Source organism: Halichoerus grypus, chromosome X, assembly GCF_964656455.1.
Source record: "Halichoerus grypus chromosome X, mHalGry1.hap1.1, whole genome shotgun sequence".
Classification (NCBI taxonomy): Eukaryota; Metazoa; Chordata; class Mammalia; order Carnivora; family Phocidae; genus Halichoerus; species Halichoerus grypus.
Genome location: NC_135727.1, coordinates 99,364,287 through 99,381,340, shown reverse-complemented (window position 1 = coordinate 99,381,340; position 17,054 = coordinate 99,364,287). Strand labels below are relative to the sequence as shown.

The 17,054-nt window shown below is 35.5% G+C and overlaps 1 protein-coding gene across 8 annotated transcripts in view; it reads left to right on the top strand.

The window, feature by feature from the left end:
* Positions 1-17,054, top strand: part of SYTL5 (synaptotagmin like 5) — a 290,114-nt gene that overhangs the window by 206,203 nt on the left and 66,857 nt on the right. For 6 of the 8 annotated variants that reach the window (XM_078065204.1, XM_078065205.1, XM_078065207.1 and 3 more), the window contains 3 exons: positions 486-618; positions 2,292-2,398; positions 16,451-16,543. In XM_078065204.1, the coding sequence (XP_077921330.1) occupies positions 486-618; positions 2,292-2,398; positions 16,451-16,543 (333 nt within the window). The remainder of the gene's footprint in view (positions 1-485; positions 619-2,291; positions 2,399-16,450; positions 16,544-17,054) is intronic. The other 2 variants (XM_078065209.1, XM_078065206.1) reach the window with 1 other exon arrangement.

Genomic DNA, 17,054 nt, shown 5'->3' with positions numbered 1-17,054 from the left:
CCTGGATTGTGGATCATGGTCTTCTGTTAAATGGGGGTAGAGGAGGTAGGGGGTGGTTGAGGAAACAGGGTGTTGAGAGTGGGGATAAACATAGGACCAAACAGAGTACTAAGCTTGAGTATTACTCTGGGGATGTGAAGCTAGCCAGATTCTTATATAGAGTTCATGTAAGATTGGAGGTACTTATATCATCTTTCTTGCCAACCATGTAGTAGAACACACACAATTTTGTGAATGAAGAATTATTTTGAACTTTTGTGCTACTTAACAAACCTCTTGGTATAGATTTTATAGAGCAATTATTGATAGTAAGCTTTAGAGTTATATGGACTTCTGATGAGGATCCCCCCCAAATGTCAACTAGCTCCTAAAGAGAAATACAACACAAATATGGTTATACTGAAGTATATTCATATGGGAGCCTTTTAAAGTAAATTACAGTCATTATAATGTTGTTTTTTTTTTTTTCATTTTTACTTTGTGAGAAGGAACATGGTTTTGAAAATTCCGTGGATTTGGCTGCCATTGAAAGCATGTACAAGGACCTCCCAAAGAGTCATCGCAGAAACGTTTCTGGTACACCTTCCATCGCAGTGTCTGAGATCTCCCTCTCCTCAGGTAGGTATTTACAGCATGATTACTCTTTTTTTTTTTTTAAATGACTAAATCATTTGAAATTAACTGCCTTGTGTGACATTAAGTGAATGTTCCATGTTTTAGAAAATAACCGTTTGTTCTTGGACCCATCATGTAGGCCCGTTCCATAAGAACAGCTTAAATGTGGACCCAGGTAATGAATGCCCTGAGCCTCTTGCATTCATGCAAAATCCATTTCTTAAGTGTATACACTTGTCAGTCATCACCACCACTTTTCAGAGCTATACCAAACGTCAGTACAGGAGTGTAGGAAATATAATTGGTTCATTTGATGGAAAGATACAGGCGCTTTCCCAGAATTCAAGGAAATGATAGTTCATTTGACATGGTGGTCATAAATGCCCTATATCTAGACAGATTAATTATCCTGTGGTTTAAATAAAAAGTTATTTGCAAGCAGCATTAAGGTATTAATAACAACCCTTTTTGTTTGTATGGTACATTCAAATATGGTATATCATTTCACTTCTTCATCACAACAACCCTGGGAAGCAGGTATTATTTGTGTTGTAATTTTATTACCTATAAATAAGGAAATTCTTTAGAGAAATTTGCCATAGTTATGAAGCTTATGTCCCCTGCGTCGAATTAAAATCATCACAAAATCCTCAACAAGAGAAAGGTAACTTACCTAATGATATTTGCATAAAGCCTGAGGCTGGATTCTGTATGCTGAGTTGGGGAGTCTTTCTGGTCAGGAAACTCCCAAAGCATTCTAAATATATGTAGTTATTGTTGCATTTTGTTCAGGATGACAAGATTGGTTCTCCCGTTAAAAGAAAAATTTTAAACTAATATAGAAGCCCACCTCATAGATCGTTTTGCTACTACTTCTAGTCAACAGCTCCTGTTTATTGAGTACATACTCTGTGTCAGGCACTGTCCTAAGTACTTCTGCATTATTTAATTTACCATTTCAAACTCAAGTATGTGATTGCTCTCTTTAATCTTTCTCATTATAAGCAACTATATCTCAGCAGGACTTTGATATAGAACTGTTCTGTGTAAGTAACCTGTGTCTTAGTAAGCTGTCCACAGCATGACTGAGTTGTGCATTGTTCTTCAAATTATGTTTTTAAAAGCAAGATGTTCCTCTGATGAAAGAATGTTCTGGTGCCCAAAGAAATAGAACTTCTCAGTTTACCTATAGCCGCTCCCTTTTCGTATGAAAGAAAGTTGCTATATCATTTAATAGCATTTTATGTCAGATATGAAAACACAGTGAATTCTCTAAGTATATAAATCAAGAATGATTCACGCTTTATTTTTTTCTATGGGCTCATTATATTTTAAGGCCCCATTCAATGAGAGTTTTTCAGTCTATGAGAAAAACAGGAAACTTAGTTTAAAAATTTGCATTTTACAATAGAACATTTAGCTTCCTTTAATCAAAGATGAAATGAACACATCACTGTTGGTAATGCAATTCAAGAAAATTTCAAAACACTAAGAAAAAAGAGAAGCACGTTAGTATAAACAGCATGAAGTTATTGACTCTGACTGTTGCTTTCATGACACCCTATGCCCTGTGCCTAGAAAGAATGGGAATAAAGATAAAACATTTGCAATGAAAACTGAAATCTTCTAACAAAATAAGCTGATTCATATCTCTCCTTCTCTTTTCATTCCTCCAGACCGGAGTCGATCTGAGTTAGATCTGACTGGGTCCTTTCCAGAAGACTTAGAGAATACTGCAAACATAAGAAGCAGGTCTGTCCCTGGGGCTTTAGACAAAGACTTGGTAAGTTGGATGTGGAAGAAAGTCTAATGATCATGAGGAAAGGGCACAGTCTTGTTCCAAACCTTTCCACGTTTAGGTGAGAATAAAGTAAAGATACAGGATAATCCATTCCTATTAGTCTTCACATTCAATATATAAAAACAACTAAAGAATGACTTAGAAAAGCTAACTGGTAATCAGGATAATGAATGAAGATTTTCACTAAAAAAAAAAATACCTGTTGGGAATTTCAGTTCCTGGCTTAACATCATTTAATCTAAACCTGGAAAGTGAAAGATCCCAACATTTCCTAAACCAAATATTACTAGACTTAGCTGACTGTATAGCTTATATGAACATTTCTATGTCTGAAGTTACCCCTAATAAACTACCTTCTTAACAAACTAAATTATATGAAAATTAATGTTTATGTGAACTCATTTATGAAATTAGAAGGTTGAGTTAGATTATTTTTAAGGTTCCTCCCAGTTCTAATATCTTGATTCTGATTTCTGTAATTGCTATAATGCAATTTGAACTCCTTGGAAGAAAGATATAACACACATGTTAAATGACATTAATGTAATTTTCCTAAGCAAGCCAGGAAACTTAGTTCTAAAATTCAGTGTTATTTACTAGAGTAAAGAAACCTGGGAAGTATTTTTTAAATCCACCACAGAAAGCAGGGGTGGGGGAGGGCTATAAGATCGAATGGTTTCAAAGCTTACTTCTGTTCAACCTTTAAAGAACAGCTAATTCCAATGTTATTAAACTGTTCCTGATCCTAGAGAACTCAATAACTGACATTAAAAATGCACTAGAGGGAATCAACAGCAAATTAGAATATGCAGAAGAACAAATCAACAATCTGGAAGACAGGGTAATGGAAAGCAATCAAGCTGAGCAGCAAAAAGAAAAAAGAATAATACAAAATGATAATAAATAGCTTATGGGAACTCAGCACTATCATTAAGCATAATAACATTTACATTATAGGGATCCCAGAAGAAAAAGAGAAAAGGGGGCAGGAAACTTATTTAAGAAATAATAGCTGAAAGCTTACCCAATCTGGGCAAGGAAACACACAACCAAATACAAAAGGCACAGAGAGTCTCCAATAAAATCAACCCAAGGAAGTCCACATCAAGACACATAATAATTAAAATGGCAAAAAATAGTGATAAAGACAGAATTTTAAAAGCAGCAAGAGAAAATACTTAAATACAAGGGCAACACCATGAGGCTATCACCTGAGTTTTTATCAGAAACTTTCCAGGTCAGAAGAAAGTGGCATGATATATTCAAAGTGCTGAAAGAAAAAAAAAAAACAAAAACTACAACCAAGAATACCTAGCAAAGTTATTCAGAATTGAAAAAGAGATAGTTTCCTAGATAAGCAAAAGTTAAAGGACTTCAACACTAAAACTGTATCAGGAAAAAATAGAAGATTTGAATAGACCATTTAGTGGCAATGAAATTGAATCAGTAATCAAAAAACTCCCAACAAACAAAAGTCCAGGACTAGATGGTTTCACAGGTGAATTCTACCAAATATTTAAAGAAGAGTTCATACCTATTCATCTCAAAATTTCCAAAAAATAGAAGAGGAGGAAAACTTTCAGATTCATTCTGTAAGGCCAGCATTATGCTGATATCAAAACTAGATAAAGACATGATGAAGAAATAAAACTGTAGGCCAATATCTCTGCTGAACATAGATGCAGAAATCCTCAATAAAATATTAGTAAACTGAATCCAACAATACATTTAAAAAATCATCTGCGGGGTGCCTGGGTGGCTCAGTCTTTAAGCGTCTGCTTTCAGCTCAGGTCATGATCCCAGGGTCCTGGGATCGAGCCCCGCATCGGGCTCCCTCCTGGGCAGGAAGCCTGCTTCTCCCTCTCCCACTCTCCCTGCTTGTGTTCCCTCTCTTGCTGTCTCTCTCTCTCTCAAATAAATAAATAAAATATTAAAAAAATAAAAATCTTTCGCCACCATCAAGTGGGATTTATTCCAGGGATGCAAGGGTGGTTCAGTATTCACAAATCAATTAACATGATACATCACATTTACAAGAGAAGGGAAAAAAATATGATCATCTCAGTAGATGCAGAAAAAGCATTTGGCAAAGTACAATATCCATTCATAATAAAAACTCTGAACTAAGGGGGGTTAGAGGGAACATATCTCAACATAAAGGCCATATATGAAAAAACTTAGAGCTAACATCAGCCTGAGAACTTTTCCTCCAAGATCAGGAACAAGACAAGGATGTCCACTCTCACCACTTTTATTCAACATAGTACTGGAAGCCCTAGCCACAGCAATCAGACAACATAAAGAAACAGAAGGCATCCAAATTGGTAAGGAAGAAGTAAAACTTGCACTATTTGCAAATGACATGATACTGTATATAGAAAACCCTAAAGACTCCACCAAAAAACTATTAGAACTGATAAATGAATTCAGTAAAGTCACAAGATATAAAATTAATACACAGAAATCTGTTGCATTTCTGTACACTAATAATGAAGTAGCAAAAAGAGAAATTAAGAAAATGATCCCGTTTGCAATTGCACCAAAAAGAATAAAATACGTAGAAATAAACTTAACCAAGAAGGTGAAAGACATATACTCTGAAAACTTATATAAACAGTGATGAAAGAACCTGAAGAGGACATAAGCTAATGGAAAGATATTCAATGCTTATGCATTGGAAGAACATATATTGTTAAAATGTCCCTACTACCCAAAGTAATCTACAGATTTAATGCAATCCCTATCAAAATACCAACAACATTTTTCACTAGAACTAGAACAAATAACCCTAAAATTCGTATGGAACCACCAAAGACCCCAAATAGCCAAAGCAATCTTGAAAAAGAAGAACAAAGCTGGAGGCATCACAATCCCAGGTTTCAAGCTATACTTCAAAGCTGTAATAATCAAAACAGTATGGTACTGGCACAAAAATATTCACAGAGATCAATGGAACAGAATAGAGAGCCCAGAAATAAATCCATGCTTATATGGTCAGTTAATCTATTACAAAGGAGGCAAGAATATGCAGGGGGAAAAGACAGTCTTTCCAAGAAATGATGCGGGAAAACTGGACAACAACATGCAAAAGAGTGAAACTGGACTACTTTCTTACAGTATACATAACAATAAACTCAAAAGGGATGAAGGGCCTAAATGTGAGACCGGAAACCATAAAACTTCTAGCAGAAAACATACGGTAATTTTTTCACATCAGCTGTAGAAACATTTTTCTGGATGTGTCTCCTCCAGCAAAGGAAACAAACATAAAATTAAACTATTGGGACCACACCAAAATAACAAGCTTTTGTCCCACAAAGGAAACCATCAACCAAAAAAAAAAAAAAGCTATTTGCAAATGATTTATCCATTAAGGAGTTAATATCCAAAATATGTAATGAACTTATACAACTCAACACTGAGGAAAAAACAATCCAATTAAACAATGAGCAGAGGACCTTAATAAATATTTTTTCCAAAGAAGACATACAGATTGTCAACAGACACTTGAAAAGATGCTCAACATCACTAAGCATCAGAGAAAGGCAAATTAAAACCACAATCTGCTATTACTTTACACCTGTCAGAATGGCTAAAATCAAAAAGACAAGAAATAACAAGTGTTGATGAAGATGTGGAGAAAAAGGAACCCTCATGCACTGTTGGTGGGAATGCAAATTGATGAAGCGCCTGTGGAAAACAGTATGACAGGTCCTCAAAAATTTAAAAATGGAATCATCATCTAATCCAGTAATTCCACTATTGGGTATTTATCCAAATAAAACAAAAACATTAATTTGAAAAGATATATGCACCCCTATATTTATCACTGCACTATTTGCAATAGCCAAGCTATTGAAGCAGTCTAAGTGTGCATCCATAGATGAGCAGATAAAGAAGATGTGGTATATATATACAATGGAACAGTACTCAGCCTTAAAGAAGAATGAAATCTTGCCATTTGCAACAGCATGGATGGACCCAGAGGGTATAAATCTACATGAAATAAGTCTGAGAAAGACAAATACCTTATGATTTCACTTATATGTGAAATCTAAAAAGAAATGAATAAACAAACAAAAAGCATAAGTAGACCTATAAATACAGAGAACAACCTGGTTATTGCCAGAGCAGACCGGGGTGGGGGTGGGGGATGGATGAAATAAAGGGGATTAAGAGTACACTTAACTTGCTGAGCACTGAGAAATACTTGGAATTGTGGAATCATTATATCATACACCTTAAACTAATATAACACTGTATGTTAGTTATACTTAATTTAAAAAGATATTGAATTAAATGGGACGCCTGGGTGGCTCAGTTGGTTAAGCATCTGACTCTTGATTTCGGCTCAGGTCATGATCTCAGGGTCGTGAGATTGAGCCCTGCATCAAGCTCCATGCTGACCAGGGAGTCTGCTTGAGACTCTCTCTCTCCCTCTGCCCCTCCCCCCCCCACACACTTGCATGTGTGTGCTCTCTTTCTCAAACAAATCTAAAAGCAAAGGATATTGAATTAGTAATTTAAAATCTTCCCCTAAAGAAATGCTGAGGGATAAATTGCTTCATTGGTGAAGTCTATCACATATTTGAAAATGAAATAATATCAATTCTTCATAAACTTACTCAGAAAATTACTTCCCAACTCATTTTGTGAAGCCAGCATTACCTTGACACCAAAGCTAGAGAAAGACATTGTAAGAAAGGAAAACTACAGAATAATATCCATTATGAATACAGATGGAAAAACATTTATAAAGTATTAGAAAACTAAGTCCAGTAACAAAAAAGGATTGCACGCCATAACCAAGTGGGATTTATTCCATAGATGCAAGATTGATTTAGCATTTAAAAAATAAATTACTGTAATACAGCATATCAATATAATAAAAGACAATAACCATATCATCTCAATAGATGCAGAAAAAGCATTTGACAAAATTCAACATCTATAATAAAACTCGAAAAAATAGGAGTGAACTTTCTTAGTCTAATAAAGGGCATCTACAAAATTCCTACAGTTAACATCATACATGATGGCAAAAAAAAAAAAAATGCTTTCCCCCCCAGTGCAGGAACAAGGTGGAAAGATTATCACCTTCATCATTTCTTTTTTTTTTTTTTTTAAGATTTTATTTATTTATTGACAGAGAGCGAGAGCAGGAACACAAGCAGGGGGAGTGGGAGAAGGAGAAGCAGGTTTCCCACTGAGCAGGGAGCCCTATGTGGGAATCGATCCCAGGACCCTAGGATCATGACCTGAGCCAAAGGCAGACGCTTAACGACTGAGCCACCCAGGCGCCCCCACCTTCATCATTTCTGTTCAACATTTTACAGGAGCTTCTAGCCAATGCAGTAAGGAAGGGGAAAAAGAAAAGAAAGTAAAAAGGAAAAATAAAAAGGAGGAAATAGAAGAAAGGAAGGTATCTCATTGGAAAGAAAGAAGTAATAACTGCTTTATATGCAGTTGACATGATTCTGTATGTGGGAAATCCTAAAGAATCTAGAAAAATATTACTAGAACTAATAAGTTCACCAAGGTTGTAAGATATAAGATCAAAATACAAAAATCAATTGTATTTCTGTATATCAGCAATGAACAATCTGAAATGAAATTAATATAATTCCATTAAGAATAGCATGAAAAAGAATAAAATACTTAGGAATAAAATTGTCAAAAAACTATAAGACAGTTGTATTGAAATTTAGAAAAATATTGCTGAGCTAAATTAAAGAAGATCTAAATAAATAGACATTGTATGTGCATGGATTAGAAGATTCAATATTCTCTCCAAATGAATCTGTAAACTCAACACAAACCCTATTAAGATCTAAGCAGGCTGTCTTGTGGAAATAGACATGCTGATTCTAAAATTTATATGGAAATGCAGAGGATCCAGAATAAGAAAACAAATTTCAAAGAACAAAGTTGGAAGACTTTCTCTAAAGATTTCAAAACTTTGCATACAGCTAAGTAATCAGTATAGTGCAGTATTGGCATAAACATAGGCAATCAAAAGAATATAATTGAGAGTCCAGAAACAAGCCCTTATATTTTTAGTCAGTTGATTTTTGACAATTCAATGAGGAAAGGATCTTTTCATCAAATCATGATAGGACAATTGGATATCCATATGCCATAAAACAAACAAACAAACAAACAAAAAAACCCAAAACACACACCATGAATAAAAACTGACTCAAAATGGATTATATCCCTAAATGTAAAAACTAAAACTATAAAATTTCTAAAATGAAACCTAGGAGAAAATCTTTAAGACTTCAAGTTAGGCAAAGAATTCTTAGATAGGATACCAAATGTATGATGCATGATACATTCAAGAAAAAAAATGATAAATTTTATCAGTTTAAAATTTTTGTATCTCAAAAGACATTATAAAAATGAAAAGACAAAAAATAAACTCATAGAAGAAAACATAAAAAAAATGAAAAGACAAGCCATAGACTTGAGTAAAATATTTGCAAATCATGTATTTGAAAAAGAACTTGTAGCTAGAATATATAAAGAACCCCTACAATCAATATAAAAAAGACAAATAATCCTATTAGAAAATGTGTAAAAGATTTGAATAGATATTTTGCCAAAGGAGATTTATAAATATTAAATAACCATGTGGAAAGATGCATCATTAATTAGAGAAATGAACTATTAAAACCACAATGAGATATCACTTAATACCTACTAGAATGGTTATAAGCAAAAAGACAGGACATCTGCAAAGATGTACAGAAATTGAAGCCCTTCTACACTGCTGTTTAGGAAGGTAAAATGGTACAGACACTCTGGAATAAAAGTTTGGTAGTATCTTTAAAAAGTAAAACATATAGGGGTGCCTGGGTGGCTCAGTCGTTAAGCGTCTGCCTTCGGCTCAGGTCATGATCCCAGGGTCCTGGGATCGAGCCCTGCCATCGGGCTCCCTGCTTGGCGGGAAGCCTGCTTCTACCTCTCCCACTCCCTCTGCTTGTGTTCCCTCTCTCGCTGTGTCTCTCTCTGTCAAATAAAGAAAATCTTAAAAAAAGAAAAAAAAAGGTAAAACATATAGTTACTATACAACCCAGCATTTCCATTCCGAAGTGTCTGTCCAAGAGAAGTGAAAAGCTATGTCCACACAAAGATGTGCACACAAATGTTCATAGATATATTAGTCCTAATAGCCAAAGAGTGGAAATAATCCAGATACCCATCAGCTGGTGAATAAATAAATTATAACTGTATTCCATACAATGGAATAATATTCAGTACTAAAAAGGAATGAAGTACTGATTCATACTACGGGATGGATGAACCTAAAAAACACAGTGCTTAATGAAAGAAGCCAGGCACAAAAGGCCACATATTGTATGATTCCATTTATATGAAATATCTGGAAAAGGCCAATCTATGGAGAAAGTAAAGCAGATTAATGGCTTCTAAGGGAGTGGGGATTGATTGCAAACAGGCATGAGGAAACATATTGGGCTGATGGATATGTTTTAAAACTGGATTATGTTGATGTTTGCACAACTGTAAATTTGCTAAAAGTCACTGGAGTGTATACTTAGAGTTGGCAAATTTTATGGTTTGTAAATTATACCTCAGTAAAGCTGTGGGAAATAAGTAAACAACATGGAGAGTAGCTGACAAAACTTTGGCAATATATCAATAATTGTAAGTTGCATGATCAGTTACAAGGGTTCATTATACTGTTTCCTCTATTTTTGTGGATGTTTGAAAGTTTTTATATCTTTTTTTAAATAAAGAAATATGAGAACTAATAGTTTACATGCTAACAACTGGGCAGTAGCATACCCAAGAAGAGCAAAAGACTAAAAATATAGAAAAGGGATTATTTGAAGAAATAATTGGGATATATGTCTCAGAATTAAAGAAAAATCTGTCTCTATCGGGAAGTGCCAAAGATGAGATATAAGTAACAACTTACACCTAGGGACATTATAGTGAAATCTAAGAATATCAGTCATAAGAGAAAATTCTAAAAAAAAAAACTTCTAGAGAGAAATCCTATTACATACACATGAACAAGGATCAAATTAATATCAAGAGTTTTCAACAACAGTAGGTACAAGATAAAAAGGCTCAAACTGAAATAGTTTTAAATGAAATACTCAGGAGAAAGAAATCCCAGGAACTGTTGCAAGGGATATAAAAAGTAAAGGAGATTATATAGCTAGTAAAGTTGCTGTCTTCATAAATATAAAGCTAAGACCAAAGAAATGAGAGAGAATGTATACATAACAACTCAGACTTTAAATTCTGTTAAAAATCATACTCAGCATGTTCTCTGACCTTGACACAATTACGATAGGTATTAATAACAAAAACATAAGTTATCCCACAAATCTGCCAAGTAAAAACACACCACTAAGTAATTACTGGGTTAAAGAAGAAGAAATCATAATAAGCATATAAAAACAATCAGAACTATATGAAAATAACAATACTACCAAAAAAAAAGTAAAGAATGCAGCAAAAGTCTCACTTGGGAGAAAATTTTATAGCCTTAAATATTTATATGAGAGAGGAAGAAAGGGTGAAAATTATTCACTATGAATCTAACTTTTAGTTAGAAGGATTACACACTAAACTCAAAATAAAAATAAAGATATAATTAAGAATAGAAATCTAAAAAAAATTAACTATAAAACAAAGATAAAATACAAAACAAATGTCAGTTCTTTGAAAAAAAACTAACAAGGTAAATAATCTCTGGAAAGATCATCAAGGAAAAAATACAGAAGGCAAAAACAATACTATGAATGAAAAAGTAAATGTAACTATAGATAAGAGATATAATATCAACAATGATATACCAAGAATTTTGAAAACTTAGATGAAGGGGCGCCTGGGTGGCTCAGTCGGTTAAGCGTCTGCCTTTGGCTCAGGTCATGATCCCAGGGTCCTGGGATTGAGCCCCGCATCAGGCTCCCTGCTCATCAGGGAGCCTGCTTCTCCCTCTTTCTCTGCTGCTCCCCCTGCTTGTGCTCTATCCCTCTCTCTCTCAAATAAATAATAAAATCTTAAAAAAAATAAAAAAGAAAAAGAAAAAAAAGAAAACTTAGATGAAATGAATAAATTTCTATAAAAATATGATTTCCCCAAACTTGAAATTTCCAGACAGGATAAATAAAACTGAAACAGTTAGAAATCTTCTCATAAAGAAAAAAATCACTACATCAAAAACTAATGATGTACTGTATGGTGACTAACATAACATAATAAAAAAATTTTTTTTAATTAAAAGAAAAAAAAATCAGACCTAAATGACTTTATTGACAAGCTCTATGACACTTTCAAGGAAATTATAATTCTAAATATTATACAAACTTTTGTAGTAAAATATATATATAACATAAAATTCACTATTTTACCTATTTTTAAGTCTACAGTTCTGTGACATAAAGTACATTCATATTGTACAACCATCCCTGCCACCCATCTCCAGAAAGTTTTCATCTCTCCCAGTTGAAATTCTGTACCTGTTTTTTAAAAGATTTTATTTACTTCCTTAGAGAGAACATGAGCAGGGGGAGGGGCAGGGTGAGAGGGAGAGAGAATCCCAAGCAGATTCCATGCTGAGCATGGAGCCTGATGCGGGACTCGATCTTATGACCCTGAGATCCTGACCTGAGTCCAGACCAAGAGTCCACACTTAACCAACTGAGCCACCCAGGCACCCCTGAAATTCTGTACCTGTTATAGTAAATCTCCATTTCCCCATCCATCCAGCCCCTGGCATCCACCATTCTCTCTGTCTCTATGCATTCGATTACTCTAGAAACCTCATATAAGAGCATACAAACTTTTTAAAACAATTGAAAAAGGAGTATTTCCAACTCTATTATTGAGGCCAGTGCAAACCAGATATCAAAAGCAGACATAGGCATTTTGAAAAAGGAAACAACAAGCTCATTGTATTCCTGAGTATAGATGGAAACATCCTAACCAAAATTTTAGCAAATTGTAATCAGTCATGTCTAGGAAACATAAAACACCATGACCAAGCTGGATTTATCACAGGTTTACAATTACTTTTGTGATAAGCTTTTTTTTTTTTAGAATGGTTTTAGATTTATAGAAAATTTAATACAAAAAATTCCCATGTACCCCATACCCAATCTGTCTTATTAACATCTTGTATTTATAAGGTACATTTGTGACAATGAACCAATATTGATATATTAAAATTAACTAAAGTCCATACTTTATTCAGTTTTCCTTGTTTCTTACCAAACGTTCCTTTTCTGTTCCAGAATCCCATCCAAAATGCTGCATTACATTTCATTGTCATGTCTTCTTAGGCTCCCCATGGCTGTGACAGTTTCTCAGATTTTCCTTGTTTTTGATTAACTGTTGTTTTGAGGTCAGGTATTTTGTAAAATTTTCCCTTAATTTGGGTTTGTCTGATGTTTTTCTCATGATCAGAAAGGGGTCATGTATTTTTGGAAGGAAGACCACAGTGACAAAATGCCATTCTCACCATATTATGCCCAGGGTACTGTTAAAAATCAAAATTCAGCTGAGTAAATTTGAAGATCTAATTGGCTTTATTAAACGATTAGTGAATCAGGCAGCATCCCACCTAGCAAGAAGAGGGGAGCTCTGAGGAGGTGCACAAAATGGAAAGTTTTAATATGAAGGAGGGTAGGGCAAGAAAGTTATTAGCAATAGAAAAGGAGTGTTCTAAACAAGGTAGCTTTTCCTTAGGGGAAAAAGCAAGGGGTCTTATCATGTAGATTACTTCATCTTCCTTTGGGGGATGGAGAGGGCTCAAGTAGTAGACTCATTGTTGCCATCAGAAATTCCTGACTGACAGGTTAAGACTACATTTCTGCAGGAGGTTGAAACTGCAACTGGATGAGGTATTAAGCCCTAGTTTGAGGACTCAGCCTTAAGCAATGCCATTTGGGGCCTGTGGGGGTTTTTTGTTTTGGTTTGGTTTTTTGTTTTTCTTTTTGGCTTCTTTTTTAAGATTTATTTATTTATTTATTTGAGAGAGAGAGAGAGAGAGAGAGAGGAGGGGCAGAGGGAGAGAGAATCTCAAGCAGACTCCACACTGAGTGCAGAACACAATGCAGGGCTCGATCTCATGACCCTGAGATCACGACCTGAGGCAAAATCAAGAGTCAGCTGCTTAACTGACTGTACCACCCAGGCGCCCCATTTTGTTTTTTGTTTTTTTTTAAGATTTTATTTATTTATTTGACAGAGAGAGAGAGACCAAGTAGGCAGAGAGGCAGCCAGAGGGAGAGGGAGAAGCAGGCTCCCCGCGGAGCAGGGAGCCCGATGCGGGGCTCGATCCCAGGACCCTGGGATCATGACCTGAGCTGAAGACAGCCGCTTAACCGGCTGAGCCACCCAGGTGCCCCATTTTGTTTTTACACCACATACTATCAACATGACATTACTGTTGATGCTGACTTTGAACACCTGACTGAGGTACTGTTTGTCAGGTTTCTCCACTATAAAGTTACTCATTTCTAACTTTTCTATCTAGTGCTCTTTGGAACAAAGTCACTGTGTACAGCCCACACTGACAGAGTTATGTTCCACCTTCTTAAAGATGGAATATCTACATAAATTATCTAGAATATTTTTGCATGGGAAATTTGTCTCATCTCCATCCATTTATTATTCAGTCATTTATTAATATCAGTATACTGATGGATATTTATTTTATACTTTGAGTTATAATCTAATATTACTTTATTTTATTTTTTTAAAGACTTTATTTATTTGACAGAGACACAGCAAGAGAGGGAACACAAGCAGGGGGAGTGGGAGAGGGAGAAGCAGGCTTCCTGTGGAGCAGGGAGCCCGATGCGGGGCTCGATCCCAGGACCCTGGGATCATGACCCGAGCCGAAGGCAGATGCTTAACGACTAAGCCACCCAGGCACCCCTCCTTTATCTTATTGCTCAAATTTTTCCAGCTTTGGTCATTGGGAGCTGTTTCAGTTGGCTCTTGTGATCCTTTGACATACTTCTCTCACTGTGGGTTGGTTTTTTTTGATGTTGTTGTTTTTGTTTTTGTTAGTTTGTTTTTGTCTTGAGCACATTCTTACTTTCTAGATCTACAAGTTGCTCCAGCTCATCTTGTGAGCTCATCAGTGAAAAAGGCAAATATATCAATATAAAAATAAGCAAGCTTTGAAAAAGTACTTCACAAACCAGGAAATTTAGTTGGCCAATGATCAGAAAAAGGTACTCAACTTAATAATAAGTTTTAGTGAGCCTTCCCCTTACTAATTTTCACATAAACATCTACTGGATTAGCAAGAGAGAAAAAAAAATCTGACAATACCAATTTTCGGGAGACAAGAATATCGAGCAGAGGGCACTCTCATATGTTGCTGGTTAGACTGTAAATTGGTACAATTACTCCCAATTGTTTGACATTATCTTAAAAGTAATATCAATAACCATGTGGAGATATGCATGCCTTATGACATGGCAGTTCTTCTCACTGGGGCATACCTAAGGGAAACTTGTGTTTCTATGCATCAAGGTACATATTCAAGAATATTCATAGCAACTGTGTTAATGGAAAAATCTAGAAACAACCCAAATAATAAATAAAAATGAACAAACTACAATAACATGAAACAACTTGGATGACTCTTAAAAGACTATAATGTTGAGACAAAGAGGCAAAACACAAAAGAGTATATAACATTTAATTCCATTTACATTAAATTCAAAAACAGGCAAAACAAAATCATATTGTTTAGGAATGTATGCTTAGGTAGTAAAACTATAAAGAAAAACAAAGATGTGATTACCATAAGAGTTAAGATATTATTTCAAAGATGGGGGAGAAAGGGGTTTGTGATATGGACAGAACACAAAGAGGTCTTCTACTTGGGCACCGTATCGTATTATGCTGTACATTTATATTTTATGTACTTTTCTATATGTGTTATATTTTATAATAAAATTCTTTTTTATTCTAAAGCACGGGATTCTTTTTTTTTTTTTTAAAGATTTTATTTATTTATTTGAGAGAGAGAGAACACATGAGAGGGGATAGGGTCAGAGGATGAAGCAGACTCCCTGCCGAGCAGGGAGCCCGATGTGGGACTCGATCCAGGGACTCCAGGATCATGACCTGAGCCGAAGGCAGTCACTTAACCAACTGAGCCACCCAGGCGCCCTAAAGCACAGGATTCTATATAGAGAACAATCTCAAGTTATGAAACTGGTTAAAAGACATGATGACTATCCATTAGGTGTGCACAATATTATATGATTTTTCACATAAACAAGGAGAAAGGCATGAAATGTAATATGTAAAATACTGATTTAACCCGGGGTGAGAGGAAACAAAGGGCGGAGAGGAGAAGCAAAAAAGAAAGGTGTTCTTTTAAAAAAATCATGTATGATATATTCCCTTTATGTGTGGTTGTGAATGTAGGCATGTGTGTATACATATCATAAAACTTGGAAATTTGGTCATTAATATATTAGAGATCTAAGTTTAATTTATATTTATCTATATTGCTTGAAATTTTTTACTATAAAAATGTATTGCTTAAATAACTGGGAGCAGGGTTGGGGGAGCCACTCTATCATGAAGGAGAAGAAAAGTAGAATCTGGAATTTTGGACAAGAATCCAGTGTCTAAAATAGTTCACTCTGTCAGATTTTTAAGATCTATTTCCCCATCTTGACAGTATACACACACACACACACACAGACCCCTTTTTTTAATTAAAAAAAATAATTTGAGTACATTGCCCAAAACTTAGAGATCAGGGAGGTAAAGTTGAAACCCGGGTCCGTGTGATCCAAATTTCATGTTCTTTTCGTAAAGCAAGCACCACCAGGCAGGAGACCCCACTCCTCTGATGAAGTAATTCAGGTTGAATGGATAGCAAAAGAGAAACCTCAGAATAGGGTGATTTCTAGATATTTGGTTAGGATTTTTTAGGTATTTAAAAAGAAAGTGATTTTTGAAGTGAAACTTCTTTCTAGGAAAGAAAGAAACCAAACCACTGATTTTCTCCTCCTTCCTTAGGGCTCCTTGGAAGAGACCGAGGAAGGTGTTCATGACTTAGCGTCCTCCCGGTTTTCTGCCAACAACCACAGTCTAGCAAGTGGCCTGTCAACCGTAAGCACTTCTCTAGCATGTGACTGGAAGCTTCTTTCCCTCATTGATTTTCTGTACTTTTCCCAAAGGAGAGAGGAATGTTCTTGAGAATATGTGTGACAGTAAGTTAAGAGTCACTCTAATCTCCTGCTTGCCCTTTGCACACAGAGTACTTTTTGGTCTAATTTGGCGTGAGCTCTTCCTTCCCTCTCCTTCCACGGTCCTCACCCAGTTTTTAAAACCTCTTCACTCCCTAATTCAGGCTCTCATCAGCTCAAGCCCATAAACTATCACAGTTCTCTGCTGATACCTTTCTTTCCCTGCCACCATCCTGTCTGTTTCAAACTGTCCACCATGCTGTTGCATTTTCCCAGAATACATAGCTAGTCAGCTTTCTCTCCTACTCAGACACTGTCCATAGCTTCTCACTCACTGCCTATAGAATAATGGCCCTTCTTACCTTCATGTTCATGCCTTTGCTTGAGAGGTTGGCTTTAGGAGCCCCCCTGTCCTCATCTACATTTGTGTGTAT